A 14091-nucleotide genomic window follows, 5' to 3' on the forward strand; every position below is an offset into this window, starting at 1 on the left:
AGACGTAATACACTCCCAGCTATTGTTAATTTGTTTATTTTTATAATAATAGTTTCCAACGTAATCGTTAAATAGAGAACGGCAAACATAAACTGGACGTGTTCATTGCATTATAGGTAAATAAATTAGAGTTTAGCGTTAATTGCTTTCGCGTACAAATATTTAACAAAGTCAGAGTATAATTTCAACTAATCTTACAAAGAAACAAGGAAGATACATTGTGCTTCTTCGCCTTGGGCGATATTAGTTCGTTAGTCGATCTTCGCGAGTTAAGTACAAAAGAATTCTAGTTTTTGTGGTCTGTGCTCTCGATCGGGGATCAACTGAACGGGATCTGGGATCAATAGGCGGAAATCAATCGGGACAATATATACTTCCATTGGCGATTATGTCCTAGCTTACTGTTTCGTTTTCTGATTCCATTAGCAAAGTTCGTTACATGACAAAATGCTTACAAAAGTTGCTAGTTACACTATGACAGTTTACAATTGGCAAGTATGAATCGTTATCCTCGTTAAGTATCTGATTTGCATTCGTTATTTGTTGCTTAAGACGTTAGTATAATATCAGTTTTTCCTTCTCCCCTCGCAGCACCAGCTGCTCCTCTTGTCTTTTAAGTGTGTTGCTTTTTCCTGGTCATTTGTATTTGTAGCACCCCTGTAGGCGCTGGATTAGCTAATCGACATGCGATTAGAGAGTCGTCTTCATCATTCGCCCGCCAGCTCATCGATGCGACATCGCACAGCGTGCTCCAGAACCTCCAGACTGGCGTAGTCCAACTCCTTCACCAAACAGAGGGTGGCGGAGAGAATATTCGAGTTCTGCGAAAGCGGGATGTGATTCAGTTAATAATCGGCCCTTTCAATGGTCTCTCAGGCTATACACTCACCCTATTTACGGGTCTGCGATGGTAGCCGGCATAGTGATTCATCACAGAGGCCGACAACGTCGTGGTCGAGTCACTATATCTTCCCTCGGAACGTCTAAAAATGTGTATTTATAAGTTAGTAATTCAATTAAGACAATTATATATCAACTGCTAAGCGATCGCTTAGCTTTAATTTGCAAATAAGCCAATTATTCTACATGCACACAATATTTCTGCAGTTTTCGGAACGCATGTTTCACTTTGTGCAAACTACATACATAAAATAGTCGATTTTCATTAAAAACTGTATGCATTCAGGTTATTTGTTTAAGCTCCGGGCAAAAAGCGCGCTTTTAACCCATTTAAAAATAAAAGAAGTAGCCATTTAAAATAAACACAAGCTGCCTGGCTATCAGTGATATGTCGCGCTGTTTACTCTTAATAAAATAAACGGAGAACGCGATAAACTAATTGGCACGACCACCAAATAACCTGGTCGATGACCTCACCTCGCCCTGGGCCTGTCCTCCGGATCCCATTCGCCGCCGTTCTCCCTAGCACTGCCGTTCCGGTAGGCCGTCGTCTCCGGTCCCGCAGAGCGCCGCTGCGGGTGGTGCAACTGCATCTGGCTGCCGTAGGGATTGTGGTGCACCTGGGGCGCCTGCTGGTGCTCCTCCCACTCGGTGAGGTCCGTCTGGCTGTGGCGGTAGTGCGCCGGGTAGGCAGGTCTGTCCGACTGATAGTATTCCTGTACGGGAATACCACAATTAGATAGTGTCATCATCCTCGTGTGCCTTGGTTCCTTTCCTGCAACACCATAGTCGCTGGCCGGTCTCTTACCTTCATCGAGTGCGCCGAAATGCTGGGCGGGAGCGGCGTGGGCCGCACCTCCCTGTACGTGTGCGAACTACTCTCCTGGTCGGATCCCGGCGAGCGCTGCTCGTCGAGTCCATTGGTGGGGCGTTAGTGGTGCGTTTTGCATTTTAGTTGGGTTTCGGGTTGTGGTTGTTTTAGTTGTTTTGGTTGTGGGTTGCAATTGGGATCAGTGCATGGTTGGTGAGAAAAGCAGCAGAAGAGAAACATTAGATTCGAGTTGATATCCCCCATTCCCCAATCCCAGTCCCCAGGGCAATCCACACATGACAAATTGTTCAGCAAGGCTAATTCTCCACTGGTTCAGTGGTTTTTCGGAGGGACTAGCCCTTTCTTTGCACAGCGAGAAATTGTGTAATTAAAATGCAATTAGACAATAAGTATTTAAGCAACGCCACTTGGGAGTAAACCTACTAGTTATTTACGTAAGGTCATGTTACATTGCGATCTCGTTGAGCTTCATTTACTCCTAGCGATCTTGTTAAATATTTTCCCCACGTGCATGAATACATAAAGACCTATTTTATATGGTTCATTTTGGACTCTTGCTTTGGGCTGCTTCGGCAATCATAGCTCGTCCCCCAGTTTCCATCTCTCTGCACTCGGTTCCAAAGTCAACCAATTGACTTAACCCACAAAAGCCGGCAAGCAGACAATGGCCCCTTGGACAGACGGCGGGAGAACGAGAGAACCTTAACCATGCCGAGGCTATCGCGTGATGGCTATGCCCCAATCCCTAACCCCAGCAGAGTAGCCCCCACTCCACTCGAGTGTGACGGGCCCACACCCTCGAACATCGAACCTCGAACCTCGAAATTAGGGCCTCGAAAATAGGGCCCCGAAAGTGGGCCCGGCTACGAAAGCTGAATTCTGTCATGTCGGATGCGTGGGGCTGTTACATGGTGTTATTTAGTAGTTGCTGGCAGTGGAGGGGCTGTGGATCTTACATCGAACTGGTGGTAGGAGGTGCGCTGCTCTTTGGTTATGGTGTTATACATGGGCGATGGCGGATGCACGGGTTCCTGGGGGAAAGGCCGAAACAAGATTAGTGGGGAGTTATGGCTTCGGAACTGGGTAGAGACTAATCTCAGATCCTACGAGACGCTACAATACGAGTTCTTGCTGCAGAAGCACATTACAATTTTTCAGACGAGTGCCAACCATATTTAAGGGAAATTAAAAAGAAAATAATGATTTTAATGTAATAAATATTGACTAAGGCAATAAACATCTACTTTGCAAGTTACTTTCAATAGTGAGCTCTAAACCTCCGCCCAACTCCCTGGCTGACCTAACCATTACCTTGGTGGGCGTGGGTGGTTGGGAGCTCTTCAGCGGCTGAGCCGCCTGCACCTGGTAAAGATCGTTGGCACTGTGGCTGATGCTTCCTTCGCTGCTGTTGTTCACCAGCGGACTGGGCAACTGGGGCGGCTTGTTAGCAAATGCAGGGTTAATGGGAGCAGGTGGTTCGGGGTTAACAGAAATAGACCAAAACGGGCGCAAGAGTTGATTACAGAGTTCATTACCAAGGCGATAGATTATAGCCGCTAAACTAGGGCGTGGTGTGGGAAAATCCACCCAGACAATGGGAGCCAGTTACCTCTTTCATGGGACTGGAGCTGCGGCGCTGCTGCTGCGACTGCTGCTGCTGTGACTGCTGCTGCTGCTGCGGTTGGTGATGCTGCTGCTGGTGGTGATATTGGTGCTGCTGCGGCGGCGAGTGTTGCGGGTAGCTGTGTTGCTGCTGCTGTTGCTGCTGCTGCTGCGGTATCTGCTGAGGCGATGTTCGCGATGCCTGCTGCTGCTGCTGGTAGGCATCCTCGTAGACCTCATCCTCTGGTGCGGCGCCGCCGCCTCCACGCAGCGCCTCGTCCACCTCCTCCTGCGTGACCTCAACATTGTCGAGCTTCTTCAGGTAGGGCAGGGCGCGCAATACGACCGCTCGATAGCTGTGATTGTGGTTAGACAGAGGTGAGACCGATCATTAGGGGCTTCTGGCTTCTCCACAGAGCTAACCACAAAAGCGGTCAAACTAAGACGCAAAGTTTGTGATTATTTCGAACAGAAAACAATTTCAATTTATGAAAAACTATTTATATATAACTCATCGTTCGCCAAGTATGCAAAGGCTAAAGCATTTGTGCCAGAATATCACGTCTCATTGATAATAGATAATAATGATTTCCTATACTCACTTGGGGCCAGCTCGTTCGCAGCAGGGATTTTCCTCCAGCCAGAGATACTTGAGACTGGGAAGATTTTGCAGGTAGGCGATCTCGTTGATGTCGGAGATGTTGTTCTTGCGCAGATACAGTTCCTGCAGTTTGTTGCATTCCTCGAAGGGCGACAGCGTGCTGATCTTGTTGACACTGCAACAGAAGCATAAGACATAAGGTTCAAGAAACAAAGGCGCCAGTAAAGAAACTGCCGTGAATCATGCTCAAAGCCACACAAAAGATTCTCCGGCAGCTGCGTGGGGTCATTAACTCGTCGGATTCTTCGCAGAACACCTCATAAGTAACAGTTAAAGAATCTCGGCAGGGGGAAAAGCTGATTGTCATCATCAGTCTTCGTCTAGGTCAGGTTTAAGCCCGTGTTCCGGGCAATTCCCGCTTAGCACCTGGGCTCCCAACAATGCTAATTACCCTCCGAAGTGGCCATTGCCGATGGCCAGAAGCGTGCCACGACTGCCTTTCCAACTGATTGAATAAGTAAAGAGGCGGCAAGTATCATAAATTTGTAGATATCTGTCAATTTAATGATACTTCCTTTTAACATTTCTCCCTGTGTGGATACCAAAGGCATGTTTTCCTACTACACAGGGCGGGAACGACCGAGCCAACTGTCTAAACTTAGCCAGGAAGATCGCCAAATGGCACTCGAGTGCATTGCCTCAGTGAATGTCTGGTATCTGGAATTCGTGGCACTATTAATAGTTCGTCAAATAAATCAGGGCAATCGGTAGTAGGGCCTTAAGTATGCATAATCAATGTTTCCCCCGAAGAGTCAAGGTTATCTAGCACTTGAGGCCTACCAAGTGGAAGTGCCATCGGAGGTAAAAAGAAAAGTGCTTGCAGCACGCAAGTCAAATCAATATGCACACTCATAACGCGGGCAATGGGTAGGAAAATGGTAATGAGTAAGGGGGATATAGGGGGTATACCGCCAAGAAATGGAGATTACGCCAACGCATTTTACCGCTGTATGGTACACCAATCTGATTTATGGCTTATTTATTGCGAACACCACTCAGCGACTAGCCCAACAAATGCCCCACAAAGCAGAGAACCCCACGTAAAACTAATACCCATCGGGTTGAGACTGAAAGGTTTTACTTGTTTATTTTTTAACCACCTAAAGTAATGCAAACAGAGCAGAAGTTATTGCCCTCTGGCTTACACGCTTGCCACGCCAATTTATTATCAATTTAATCATTCACGTTTTGTATATAGGAAACGACTACCTTATCTATAGACTGATAAAGCTCTACGACAGTTGGGTAGTCTATAGAGCCCAATCAAGTATGTGTTAATACAGTTCCAAGAAGCAACCCAATAGCTAATGTTTTAACGAATTTAGGCCAAATTTTTTATCTCAAAAATGTACTCCAGATAGGCTTTTATTTTAAGAACAGATTGCTTTCATATACAAAGATTTCATGTTTATATGCTTAATGAATGATGTTTAAATTAATAACAAGAAATAAATAATTATCTTTTTATTTTCTTAAATAACTTTTATATTATTTCTGTTTTGAGTACATATGAGTATGAGTATGAATATGCGTATATATGAGTCATTCAATTTTAAGCCCAAAACAACATGCCAAACAAGGAGCACTTTTGCTTTTGATCAAGATCGGTGTCAATTTATGTTCAAGGGTATTATTTATATTTTACTTTACTCCACGAATATATCTGATATCCATATTTGCTTAATGCTGGTTTGTGCGTTTTCTGGTAGCACAACCTCTCTTGTTATTTCCTGTTTTGGATGAAATAAATATATAAGACCCGATTTGATTTCTCCTTAGTGTACGATATCTACTACTCCCATACCATAATTTAGTTTCCTGTTCCCTGTTCCATATATTTTTAGCCTTATCTGGGAATTCCTTTTGAAATAGCTAATTCGCCCATACCTAAATTATTATTTCCTGCTTGGAACGGCTATTCTCACGGTTCTTTTCCCCAAGTTCAATGCCAAATCTCATCACGCTGGCACCCTATAAGGCCACGAACTCTGGTATATGTGCATAATTAAACGAATCGCCAGAGTCGAGAGTTTTCAGCACATTGCCAACAAATGACAGAGGAGTTTGGGGGGAATCGATTTCGACGACCTTGGCAGTCAAAATGATTGTCGCCTTTTATGGCAGAAGTGGCAAAATCAGCAAAAGCAGCAGCAGCAGCAGCACATGCAAACTTATCGAGCGACATGCAAGTACAACAAGTAACCAGTGCCAGATGAAGTACAAGGCACAGCGAGATACAAAAGTATCTGGCAGATACGAGTCATAACTACAGTATCTGCCCCCACGCAGTGAGGCCTACGCGACTTGGAAAAGTACGCGGCCAGTTGCTATTGCCAATTTTGGAGCTCCCACGACTTTAAGCTTATTTTCTGTAGTTTTCGGCGTCCCCAGCTTTGTGCATTAATTACGCGCTTGAGCGTGCCAAAGTATATTTTGTATTTGAGCTTGCCTAATGATGGGGCGATGACATCACTGGAAAGCAAATATCTCAACTTTTTAATATATGTACATCTCTACCGCATTCTTGGCGGCGAACCCGGCTTTGAATCAATCAACCAAGGCACCAGGTCAGTAAATTATAATCAAGATGATCCTTACACACGATTTAGTTCACGACTTGTGACTTACCTAAGAGCCAGAACTTCCACTCCACGCATTCGCTTGATGATGGACACATCGCTGAGATCACTGCCCCTGAAATAAGCACAGAATAGATGGTGTTTTAATACAGATAAATAATGTACAGTGGAGCCCCCTTAGCCGTCATCAAGCTTATCGCAGATGGGTCAAGAGTTGGGGGCCCATCACGGAAAGTAGCTCAACTGCTTTTCACGCTTTTCCAAGCGTTTTTCTCGAGGGGCGCGTGTTTTTCCAGCCCAGGGAATCGTGACTCGCTCCGAAGTGGACACTTCTAAACTGGTTAGAAGATTGCCCCCGGATTTGGGTCGAGTGAAAGCAGCCGCAGCGGCCGAAGTGAGCAGCAAAGTGGGCAGATCCCCCAGACCCCAGACCCCAGATCGCAGATCGTAGACCCATTCAACACAGATCGAAGCTTTCACTGTAGTGGCTGCACCTGCCCCGGTACGATTACCAATAGATCAATGCACAGGCGGAAATTAGATCGAAAATCGATTAAATGAACAGTGGGGTGAGTCTAGTATGTGCCACATTCCGAATTGTAATAGAGAATTAGTCGTGCTAACTATGCTAAGGCGTGATTAGTCTGCCGCTGACTAGTGAAATAATTTAAAGTTTATTGGGTACATAAATTTGGGAAGAAATAGGGGAGTATCTTTCCAATTCGAAGACCATAAATATCAAAACAAGATTCACTGGCAATATTCTATCTAGTTCGATTTATAGAAGTTCTACTGTAGCCTGGCAAGCATTCCTTTCGAAATATTTGCGTTGAAACATTTGAAAGTCTCAACAATATACATAATACGATATGTTATGATATTTTCTATAATTATTTCCATGTTATATGGCCTGTGTGCTTACCAGCAATTTAGCTTTTTGATCAGGGCCAGATCGGATTGCTTGGACCGCGCAATCACCATTTCCTCGGTGAGTCTCGACATTGTGTGCGATTGTGGCGTTGATGGTGATGCTGTTGCTCCAACTGGTGCTCAACTGACCCGTGGCCACAGGTGTGCCACTTGCAGATTCCGGCTTGATATTGTATGTGTATTCCCAGCCGATGGTTAACCACGTATTTAAGCCGCTTGTGAATGCCCAATTTTAGATGCAGAGAGGTGAGCACCAATGCAGTACAGTGAAATAGAAATAGCTACAACAGGTTACGCTGGATAGGTAGGTAATGTTGCTTTTGCTGTTGCTGTTATTATTGTTGTAATCACTGGCGTGTCGTAGGCGTTGCCTTGTTGTTGCTGCAATTTGTTGTAATTACGTAGGTCTTCCAGTTTTCAAGTTCCCCTGAAACTTCGGGTTTATCAACCGCTTGATGTTGGCGTATTTGCTGCAGCTACAATATCCGTTAATCACCTAAAATGTTAGGTTTTATCATTGAGATGAGAATTTTGTGTGACATCCCAAAATTCCCTGGGGTTCCGGTTTTCCAACTGGCTAAGCCGGGAGATCTTCAGACCACTGTTTTGCTATTGTATCTGGTGTTTTTTATTTCGTATCTCGTAGTATCTGCAGACAAAGCGAATCTCCTGCACGGATGACTAAGCCGCTCGGGTTGTTGCGCCGCGCTTTTATTATTACTTTTACAACTATATCAACGTAACACGCCGTTTAACTACCCATCTAACCACTATGTATATGTATATCTCAATTGCAAACCGTAGTATCGCTATTTCACGCGCTCTGTCTTTTGTTTTTGCCAAAAATTGTTGCTGAGATTCCGAGGTACGAGTGTTTGGCCAATTTTCACATTGTCTGGATCGATTTTTTCGCGCCCAGATGTTTTCGCTCCGAGAACTAGCGGGTATAATATTTTGGTTTTGAATTTCGCAACGTTTTGAGTATTTAAGCCACAATGTCGACACTTTCAATTTCAGACTGATAGTCGTACGCAAAGCTAACTACGATTAAGCGAAATTCCGACTTTTTCAGTTCCGATTTTCCTATTTTCCATGCACCGTTTTTTGTATCTCGCTCTCTTACAGGTATCTGCATACGTGTGTGTGTGTGATGGGCTGGCGAGTGTATGGGTGGGTGCCAGAGCGAGACAGCAGAGACGCGCGTGTTTTACACAATACTGCACTATTATACACTATTAGTAGTGTTTTTTTCGAATACGTGCGCTCGGCTCGACGGCGAAAAATAATCTGGGGGCTCTGAGGCCTCTTTATACGTTCAACTGGAGCTTTCATTGTCTTTGTTTACGAATGCGGTGTGGAGAAAAAGAGCGTAAAGAGCGAAACAGCGGGAGAGGAGAAAAAGAGAGCGAGGGAGCGTGGGTGTTAAACCGGTATTGTTATTGTATATTTACTTTTTCTTTATATTATAGTAGTTTACTGAAACATGCGTTAATTTAAAATGATGTTCATGATTCACTAGCCAATTAGCTTTATACTAAAATATTATAAAAAACAGAACTATATTTTCGTTACGATAACTTAGAGATGAACTTTGCCGCCGGTGTGACCGCCCTTGTTGGAAGAAAACCAATATCGATACACTTTTCGTAGTTAATACCCTTATTTTGAAATAGGTGTTTATTGTTAAAACAACGTTAGTAATTTAAACTGATAATAACGAAAGTTCAAATGTTGTTAATAAGTTTACTAGGTAATCTTTACATTTCTGATGTACACAATAAATAATGACGTTATATATATTTGCGCTTTTTATATGTTGACTTATTATTAAAGCAGTTCCTATCCCGTCTTGGGCCACAACCACCAATGGAATGAACCTCTTTAAAAAAATAAATTAGGACCAATAGCGCCAGACTCCATAACTTCATTGTTGTTCGCCTGTCAAATTTGAATGAACTAAACATGTATTAGATTCCCATGCACAAATTCGTTTCGAACCTGATCTGAATTAAATCAGACGGATCAAATGTATTAGCTACGCCACATGCATAATTCTATTTGATAATAACTCTTACGGTTAGCGTAATAAGAATAACAGAAGCAAGAAGAGAATTAACGAAATATTTTGCTATTATGTATATTTTTTTTATTATTATTATAATTATTAAGAAATTTTAACAACAGTTTTTACCAACCGTTCCGATATGTTTTATTGCCGAACCCTTAGTAATAGCGTGCACTATCGATAGGCGCAGCTGAACGGTCACACTGCTCTGCTGCTGATTTATTTATAAATGAATTTCTCTCTATCTCGGCACGTTTGACGCATTGTTTCGTCGTCCGCGACGTGTTGTTTTGTGAAAATTTGCATCGCATTTTGAGCGCGTGCATTAGTGTTCGTCGGTGTGTTGATGTGCGAGGAAAAGCGCGAGAAAAACGCTGCGAATTGCGAGAGAGGTCGGGAAAACAAAACATCCCAAGCAGCAGCCAGCCATCGAAATCATAACCTTGGGCGTGTGTTAATAAAGTGATCCGTACTTCCCCGCCTTTCCCCCTTTTATCGTTGTACATACCTCCACATCCGTCGATTTTGATCTGGTTTGTTGGATTGTTGGGTCTGTTTCGCTGGCGTTTCTGTTTCCGTGCAAACATCTGCCGAGATAAGGGCCTATATAGTTCCGCCCGCGCCCTCGCAGCCTCTCCGCTCCCCGCCACCCAGGCAACGACAAGAACAACAAAAACTTAGTTGCAAAAACAGCGCTGAACGTAAGTTGGATTACGTCATCGTTTGGAGGGCAAATTTAGACTCAGATTGTGCCATTTATATACACTATACAGAGATATCCGCAGTTACAGTTTCGCCTTTGGACAGAAAAGACGCCCGCGCATAGGAACTTTTAGCGAAAGATGATTCATGTGGGAGAAAATACGTGGAACCTGCGGATCCTCATCACGGATCTGCAGGTGGAAAAGACGCTGCGCGTGAAGGGTGACCAGCACATTGGAGGCGTAATGCTTAACCTGGTGGATCCGGAGATGCCCAAGGATTGGTCCGATCACGCCCTGTGGTGGCCCGCCAAGAATGTCTGGCTGACCAGGACGCGGTCCACTTTGGACCAGGCCGGAGTTCAATCGGATTCCTTTCTACACTTCACGCCCATGCACAAGACACTGAGGGTGCAAATGCCCGATCTTCGCTATCTCGACTACCGCATCAACTTTTCGGCCAAAACTTTCGGAGCTGTTGTGAGCTTGTGCAAGGACCTGGAAATTCGCTATCCAGAGGAACTGTCATTCTGCAAGCCCCTAGAACCGGAGCACCTGAAAAAGAACTTCTCCAATCTGCCGCAACGCAAAATTCCCGTGGCGGAGGCAAATGGAATCGCCTACGTGCAACCAGCGTTGGACACCAACTCCTTTGTCCCGATCACAAGAGCCTATAACGGCAGCAATGGCAGCCTGGATCGCTCCCACAATGGCAATCTGCTGTGCGCTCCAGCTTCACCGTATGCGACCACTCCCCGAAGGGCGGCCACCGCTCCAGGAACACCCATCAGCTCGCCCACGGGCACCTGGAAGCACAACTCCACTGGCTATGCCAGCTACGATTCCAACTCTAGTTTCGGGGACCTGCAGGAGAACCTGGCCATGTCGCCCAGGTCCCCCAGTCCGGATGTAAGAGCACGCTTGGTGCGACCCAAGTCGCGGGTGGAGAAAGCCCGTCTCAACGTGGGATGGTTGGACTCGTCCCTTTCCATCATGGAGCAGGGAGTTAGGGAGTACGACACACTGTGCCTGCGCTTCAAATACTTCACGTTCTTCGATCTGAACCCCAAGTACGACCAAGTGAGGATCAATCAACTGTACGAGCAAGCCAAATGGAGCATTTTGAACGAGGAATTGGAACCTACCGAGGAGGAGACCCTTATGTTTGCCGCCCTGCAGTTCCAGGTGAATCATCAGACGGATCTGCATCCACCAGGCATCGATTCCGGGATAGATACTTCCAGTCAGGAGACCGGCGGCGAGGACGACATCGACTCCGCTCTCAACGAGCTGCAGATCACCCTTGAAGGACCAGGAGGCGGCAAGGATCAGGGCAATATCACCAGGATACCAGAGCTGTCGGACTATTTGAAATTCCTCAAGCCTCAAAGGTTCACCCTGAAAGGATACAAGCGCTACTTCTTCACCTACAGGGATCTGCATCTGCACTTGTACAAATCGCAGGATGAGTCCAGGCGAGGAGCTCCCACCATCAGCATCAATTTGAAGGGCTGCGAGGTGACGCCCGATGTCAACCTCGCCCAAGGAAAGTTTGCCATCCGTCTGGAAGTTCCGCCAGAGGGCAGAAATGGTCCGAATAATGAGGTCTGGGTGAGATGCGAAAACGAAGAGCAGTACGCCAAGTGGATGGCAGCCTGTCGTCTGGCCGCCAAGGGTCGCTCTCTAGCCGATAGCTCTTACGACAGCGAAGTAAGCAGTATTCGATCGCTGCTGCAGATGCAGAAACCCGCCCAGGGAGCTACACTCGCCGTCAATCCCCGTAGTGTTGAGCCCATGGATTACCTCTCCCCCAAAATGATGCGCAAACTTTCCAGCAAGGCAGTGCAGAGGATCCTAGAGGCCCATGCCAACGTTCGCCAGTTAAGCTTAATGGAAGCCAAGATGAAATACATTCAGGCTTGGCAATCCCTACCCGACTTTGGCGTTACTCTCTTCATCATCAAGTTCGACGGCCACAAGAAGGAGGAACTGTTGGGCGTGGCCAACAACCGGATCATGCGTATGGACCTCAACTCCGGCGACCACATAAAGACCTGGCGGTACAACACAATGAAGGCCTGGAATGTTAACTGGGGCATCAAGTGCATGATGATTCAGCTGCAGGACGAGAACATCGTCTTCTCCGTGCAGTCGGCCGACTGCAAGGTGGTGCACGAGTTTATCGGCGGCTACATATTCATGTCCATGCGATCCAAGGAGAACAACCAGACGCTGAACGAGGAGATGTTCCACAAGCTGACAGGCGGCTGGTCGTAAGCGGATTAGCGCAATCTGGAGCAGTGGACTGAAGTCGTCTTTGAGTGCCAAGCACAAACCTCGTCGCATGTTCTACAGTTTTATCTACATATATTTACCTAATGTAGGGTGTGTTGATTTATGGGTTGAAAAGTAATCTGTGGACTTGTTCGTAACGTTAGATGTTAATTTCTCAACGTTTTTTTTCTATTCGGGTTATATGTATCTACTTTTTAAACAACTAGTAGTGTCGGCATTTATCTAACAAATAGTTAACTTTATAAAATATAAGTCTTCAAATTTGTGTTGTACAAATCATATCTGTATCTTGAAATTGTCCAACGATTACCTACATTTTTAATCAACCCAGTCAGTCGACACACCCAAATCGAAAGCGTTTGTGTATAAGTGTTAACGAAAGTGGAATTCTAGACTAACCACCCTAGACTAGCCACCCTGATAACGATTATGATAACGATGTTGTGCCTTCGCCAGAGCAATCTTAACCCAAAACAAGTCCAAGTCAATGTCCTGTGTTCTCTGTGTTGTCTGTTTCTAACACAGCGTTCGAGTTACACAGCTTAAGTCCATTTTTTACCACACACTTGTGCGGACTTGCGCGACTAACCCGCAGTTTTATATATTGTATATTTATTAAACAAATTAATAAGCAGAATAAATTATTTTATATGTTTTTAATTATCGTAAACGGCGGCTTCTTTGTTTGTACGCATTCCAATGGCAGCTGGAAACCCGAGCCCATTGGGATTACTCATCCGACTTTTATTGAGGGCTGTGTGCTTCTGAGGGGCGTTGATGCAACAACACAGCCGGGCCTTTAATATAAAGCACGGGTATTGTTATTAATAACAGCGCACTCAATTGGATTGATAAGCACCACGGCGTTGTATACGGGAATTCTAGATTATAGCAGCTCCGTGCTCGGCCATTGATTGATGACCGCGTCGCAGAGTTATGTGCCTCAGAATGGGGCAACTTCTCACGCAGCGGCTGGCGAAATCTCCAATTTCACTTAATTTAACGGGGTGAATTTAATTTAATAAGGGAAACGCCGGATATTAATAGCGCATGACAAAAGAAAAATGCATTTTCAAATTTGTCACAGTCGTAAGTATTTACATTACAAATGTAAGAACCAAATGATTAAGGCTGAATTCTTACAAACCAATATTTGAATCACTTATGTATAAATATTGTTTTTAATGCTGTCACTTCTGTGACCAAAATTGACATGATTAATATAGAAACAATTCTACAGAATATAAAAAACGAGCATTTCTCATTTATCTTTTTAAAAAAATAAACAATACTTCTTGACACTATCACAGAAAGAAAAGGAACAATAAAAAATTGTTTGTGGAATCTTTTTATTAAGTTTTACCAAGGAATATTTTTATTTTATCCAAAATGAATAAAAAAAAAAACTTATTGATTAAAATATATGAATTATATTATTATTTAATATAATAAGGGAAATTTAAATTAGTTACTTCAATAATATACTAACGTTACACTTTAAGGTACATTCAATAGAGGTGTAAATG

The 14091-nt window shown here is 44.5% G+C and overlaps 2 protein-coding genes across 5 annotated transcripts; one reads left to right on the forward strand and one right to left on the reverse strand.

Moving 5' to 3' along the window:
• Nucleotides 1-20: 20 nt before the first annotated feature.
• Nucleotides 21-9141, reverse strand: LOC6543576 (adenylate cyclase, terminal-differentiation specific). Of its 3 annotated transcripts, XM_001971800.3 has the most exons (11): nt 8956-9141; nt 7497-8000; nt 6624-6689; nt 3937-4110; nt 3342-3690; nt 3044-3172; nt 2689-2763; nt 1709-1804; nt 1378-1616; nt 890-983; nt 21-821 (listed from the first exon to the last, which is right to left on the reverse strand). In XM_001971800.3, the coding sequence occupies exons 2-11, from the start codon at nt 7574-7576 to the stop codon at nt 708-710; spliced, it is 1416 nt and encodes a 471-aa protein (XP_001971836.1). In that variant the 5' UTR covers nt 7577-8000; nt 8956-9141; the 3' UTR covers nt 21-707. The 3 variants fall into 3 exon arrangements, with proteins under 3 accessions (XP_001971836.1, XP_026832743.1, XP_026832744.1); XM_026976942.1 differs by lacking the exon at nt 3044-3172 and having other exon boundaries at nt 7497-9141; XM_026976943.1 differs by lacking the exons at nt 1709-1804; nt 2689-2763; nt 3044-3172 and having other exon boundaries at nt 7497-9141.
• Nucleotides 9142-9711: 570 nt separating this feature from the next.
• LOC6543577 (unc-112-related protein) lies at nt 9712-13220 on the forward strand. Of its 2 annotated transcripts, none has more exons than XM_026977244.1 (2): nt 9712-10270; nt 10343-13220. In XM_026977244.1, exon 2 carries the CDS (start codon nt 10412-10414, stop codon nt 12545-12547), a length of 2136 nt encoding a protein of 711 aa, XP_026833045.1. In that variant the 5' UTR covers nt 9712-10270; nt 10343-10411; the 3' UTR covers nt 12548-13220. The 2 variants fall into 2 exon arrangements, with proteins under 2 accessions (XP_026833045.1, XP_001971837.1); XM_001971801.3 differs by having other exon boundaries at nt 10355-13220.
• Nucleotides 13221-14091: the final 871 nt, after the last annotated feature.

Source organism: Drosophila erecta, unplaced genomic scaffold (genome assembly GCF_003286155.1).
Source record: "Drosophila erecta strain 14021-0224.00,06,07 unplaced genomic scaffold, DereRS2 tig00000021-arrow-pilon, whole genome shotgun sequence".
NCBI lineage: Eukaryota > Metazoa > Arthropoda > Insecta > Diptera > Drosophilidae > Drosophila > Drosophila erecta.